Source organism: Anabas testudineus, chromosome 5, assembly GCF_900324465.2.
Source record: "Anabas testudineus chromosome 5, fAnaTes1.2, whole genome shotgun sequence".
Classification (NCBI taxonomy): domain Eukaryota; kingdom Metazoa; phylum Chordata; class Actinopteri; order Anabantiformes; family Anabantidae; genus Anabas; species Anabas testudineus.
The window spans coordinates 528451-532948 of record NC_046614.1 but is presented as its reverse complement, the minus strand read 5'-3'; the positions used below and the strand labels follow the sequence as shown (position 1 = coordinate 532948).

General features: G+C 44.8%; 1 protein-coding gene across 1 annotated transcript in view; it reads right to left on the bottom strand.

Moving 5' to 3' along the window:
* si:ch211-112f3.4 (EF-hand and coiled-coil domain-containing protein 1) overlaps positions 1 to 4260 on the bottom strand; it is a 6568-nt gene extending 2308 nt beyond the window's left edge. The window contains exons 1-6 of the mRNA XM_026344544.1: positions 3478 to 4260; positions 2170 to 2611; positions 1936 to 2070; positions 741 to 814; positions 479 to 617; positions 39 to 192 (exon numbers count right to left, since the gene is read on the bottom strand). Of these exons, the coding sequence (XP_026200329.1) occupies positions 39 to 192; positions 479 to 617; positions 741 to 814; positions 1936 to 2070; positions 2170 to 2611; positions 3478 to 4054 (1521 nt within the window). The 5' untranslated portion in view covers positions 4055 to 4260. The remainder of the gene's footprint in view (positions 1 to 38; positions 193 to 478; positions 618 to 740; positions 815 to 1935; positions 2071 to 2169; positions 2612 to 3477) is intronic.
* Between the last annotated feature and the right edge of the window lie 238 nt (positions 4261 to 4498).

Here is a 4498-nt window from a genome sequence, read left to right as displayed (position 1 = left end):
GAGTGTTTAGTTTGTGTACTTCTGCCACGTCTGCCCACCTTTTCTTTTTCAAATCCTCTGCTTCCTTCTTGCTCTTGATTTGGGCTCCTCCCGCTACAGCAGCACGCCCTGCTGTCCCAAGCAGTGCTGGTGACGTTTTTATCATCTAGATGATTCTGAGAGAGAAGTCGATGAACCACGTGGTTCTGACATCTAGGAGAACACAGGGGAGAGTTAAATGTATGTAAACCTGTGTGTGGACAGTATCACATATAATGTAGATCGCAGTGGAGTTTGAAGGTTATTGCTTGGTTTTGAGGATTGAAGTTTATAATTAGGCTTAGATTGAAGGTTGGGATGAGGCGTTTAGTTACAGAAGACCTAGGTCTAATACAACATACAGTAATCTGATGATGTTACAGAACCAAAAAGTACAATAGTCATTAAACGTTAGGTAAGATAAAACGTGCAGGTTTGTGCGCATTAGATATTAGCTAACCCTTTGCCACAGCTGTGCCGTCGGTTAATGTGCTTCTTCACCTCCACCAGGCAGCATTGTCCTTCCTCCTCCTTTTTTTCCTCCTCTTCTTCATCAGAGGCAGCCCTTCCCTCTACTGCTCTCTGCAGACACTCTGCATCTGCAGTAGATGTACAGTATAGAAGCAGTTCATTTACTTCCCAAAGGCAACTTAGTAACTTATATTATTATATTATTCAACCACCAATGCAAAGCTCTAACAATCAGTTCTCCAGTCACTTACCTGTCTTGCTACACGTGTCTTCTGCTCTGACTGGATGAATTTGGGTGAAATCAGAGATACAGGAACAGCAGGATCTGACGGTGGTAAAGGTAAAAAACGTAAATAAGTTGCTAATCAGTGAACAAAGGCTTCTTCAGTTGTACACTGGGATGTTATTTGTGTGGGGGGTTTTTTTGTGATGTTGGGGCCTTTCTAAACACAATGATCTACACTCTGTACTGTCTGTGAATGCCTCACACTCGCAACAAGAAATAATAGATTTTTGGAGCATTAATATGCAGAACACTGCACTGCAAGAGAGTTGCGGCGTCCCCAACAAGCTGGCCGTGTGAAGAACAGAGGGGTCTTCCAGGACCATGACACAAGGCCATGGACGTGCATGTGGCAGCTTCTGTCTCAGTTTCAGAACTGTTACATCTGTGCTGTTTGTGCTATTGCTTGTCATTGATTAATCCTTTAATGTGAGTAGAAATCCAGAAGGAGGGTAATCCTCCACTCCAGTCAGGGGTTAAAAAAGAATAAAATGTGTCTTAAAAACACAACTAAATTCAATTTAAGTTAGTGGGACCGTTGACGTTTAGTATGATCCTCTTGGAGTGCATTTTTACTAGAGGCAGTAGGTCCTGGCACAGATTTCTGACTTTCTTTTTTTGGCCACTTGTAGGCATCAGAACAAGCTTTAAACACAATACTGATATATTATGATCCCATTAAGGATTAGAACTATTAGGACCACATTGTACAGACACAGAGCAAAATTAGCATTCAGTTGGAGCTGTGTTTCTGTCCACTCATTATTGTCCAATATTCAATTCAGCTGTGTTTTTGGTCTCATTCAACTACAGAGAAACTGTGTGATTCTTTAACTGCTCAGTGCTCCACAATGTTCCCCATGCTAGTCAACTTTAAGCAGGTTTACTGGAGGGGGTAAAGAAACACGAGGGTGATGTGCAGTAGCTGATGAAGGCTGATAGTGAAACAGAGCCATTTGAACTAGCTCTTATACACTGTGTGGGTGAGTAAAACATGGCCACATGTGGTGTTTGCTGCAAATTCATCCATTTTACCCAACTCTCTTATTGAATTACATTAAGTTTCAATTCAGCAGAGCACGTAGGGAAATGATATGTAAATGGAGGCACAAACACACCCCAGCACTGAAGCCTTAAGGCCACATACAGTATAGTGTTCAAACCTGTACTGGTGTAGTTCAGTCTCCAGCTGGGTGATCCTGGACTGGAGCTGCGGCACAGACTGAGCCTGTTCCTGGATAAGCCGAACCCTCTGCAGACCCTTGCTCAAAGCCTCCCTGGCCTCCTCTGCCCGCCTCCTGATGGAGATCATCCTGTATCATCAAACCTTGTATTCTTCCAATAAAACATCATCCAGTCAACCTACAAAATGTTTAGTAATAATAACAGAGTCCCACCTGATTTGAGCATTCTCCTTTCTCAGTGCGGACTCCACCCCCTGTAGCTTGCGCACCTCTTGGTATGCCCATCGCACCTCCTCCTCCAGATGCTCATTGAATTTCATTGCCTCCTCCAGCTGCCCATCTCGCGAGGTGCGGATCAGCTTCAACTCCCTTACAAGGGGGTCCCTCATGTCCCGCCTCTTCACCACCCTTCTTTCCCCATCTCCTCCAGCACTACTGCACTGTCCTTTAATTCTGTGTGTTGGCACCAGTTTCCCCTGTCTGAAGGTGATGGAGGTTTTAGGAGATGAAACAGAGGAGTTACCACTGGAGGTAGAAGGGAGGGTGCGGCTCCTCTCCTGTCTGAGCGCCACCTCCAGAGCCAGGCAGCGAGCATCACTCCCTTGCAGTGCTGAGCGGAGGTCCTCCACCAGCTCTCTCAGAGCCAATGCCTCATCTGTATGGGAAGAACAGAGGTCAGGTGGAGGGAGCTGTTAAACTTGGAGTGAAAGTGAAACCAGATCACTGGAAACACAGTGGCAGTATTTTCATTTTACATCCACTCCATTACAATTTATGCTACAGTAAGTTTATTTCTTACTCCACTATATTTATCTGGCAGCTGTAGTTACTGAATACTTACACAATTAACATACAAAGCATCTGATGTGCTAATAAAATACGATGCATTATTACAAATGAAACCAGCGGAGACAAAATAGTTCTAATTATGTCTTCAACAGTGAAATGTTTCTTACACACTGATGTGCAGTTTAATACTGTAGGATAACACTCACATACACTATTTATCTGCACTGAGTACATACATATGTTTACTAAATAATGTTTTGAACAAGGCATCTTTGCTGGTAATAGAGTATTTGGTACTGTGCTGCTACTCCAGTAAACAATCTGAATATCTTCTTCATATGGAGAGTGTGAAACTGTGTGCAGTGGGGGAAAGTAACTAAGTTACATTACTCAGATACTGTACCTAAGCACAATTTGCTTTTCCACTGTCTGTTTATAGAGGATACCAGACCCGACTGAACAGATGAGACGAGGAGGAGGTGAAAGAGGTGGAGAATACATGTGGAGTGACATCACTAGTCAAAGTAAGGTAGAGACTTATACTTGTTACTCAAAACTTACCTGGCACTCAGTGTCTCAAAACAATAGTAATTGCTCCAGTGAATGATGAGTAGGTTAAATGATGTAATATAATAAAAAAGTAAGAGCAGAGTCATCATTCAGGCATTTCATCAAATGTTTGAAATAGAATCTGTGGAGATGTTACAACGCTTCTTGTCACCATCACACTACCTGTCTCTCGGTCTTCTTTAGCTCGACCTTTAATTGAGCTGCTTCCAGCTGCACTCTGATCTTTCGCCAGGTCAAAGCTGACACACTTTCTCCTCCTGACCCGCGGCCACCGGAGCCGGATCTGTCGCTCCACCACCTCCGTGTCCTCAGACACGGGCATGCGCCAGGCACACTGTCCGGTAGCTCTACGCGCACTGCGCACACGGAAATACCCACACAGCCGCGAGTGGAAGTCTTTAAAGGTCAGCTGGCAGGGCAGACCAGAACACATATCCCTAAACTCTTCATCTTCTTCGTTTGTCTCTCCGTCCCCAGGACTTTCAGTTCTTTTCATTGAATCCAGTCCGCTGAGTCCCAGCACGGCGCACAGCACGGTGAAGTCTTCTGCCGACACCGTATCGTCTCGGTTGGTGTAAGCCAGGTGGTGGAAGACTTCCTGCAGGTATTGGTCTATTCCAGTTGCCAGGACGACTATTTCGTTCTCCACGCCGGGATCAGGGCAGTGGTGATGGGCCAGCGCGCTGCGGAGCCACTCGCTTTTACGCGCTGCTCGCGGTAACTGCTGGGTGCGCTTCATGACAGCACATAAACTCTAAATAAAGTCTTTCTTCCAGAGGTTAGCAAATAAAATAATCATTATGGTAATTAGCATCGGAGATGATTTCAAACCTGCAATCCTTTCCCCGGTGCGGTGTGATGCTGTGTAATTCCCAGAAAAGCTCACCTTGGATCAAGCCAAGAAATGATACCCTCGGGTAGGAAAAACGAAATCCCAAAGCACTGACTCCACCCTTTAGTGTACACACTGACCGCGTGTGTGTGTGTGTTACTGTAGAAAGGTGCTTTCAACGCTTACAGTAAAGTATGCAATAAAGCACTAAAGGACAGTTCTGGTGATGTAGTGTTGTTTCATCCCCATTACAACAGTGGATCAGGTATCAAGAAGCCTTGAGCCACAACACAGTTTACTAGTGGTATTTTTCACACTGTTCTTGCATACAGGGAGCATTGAGCAGTTCCT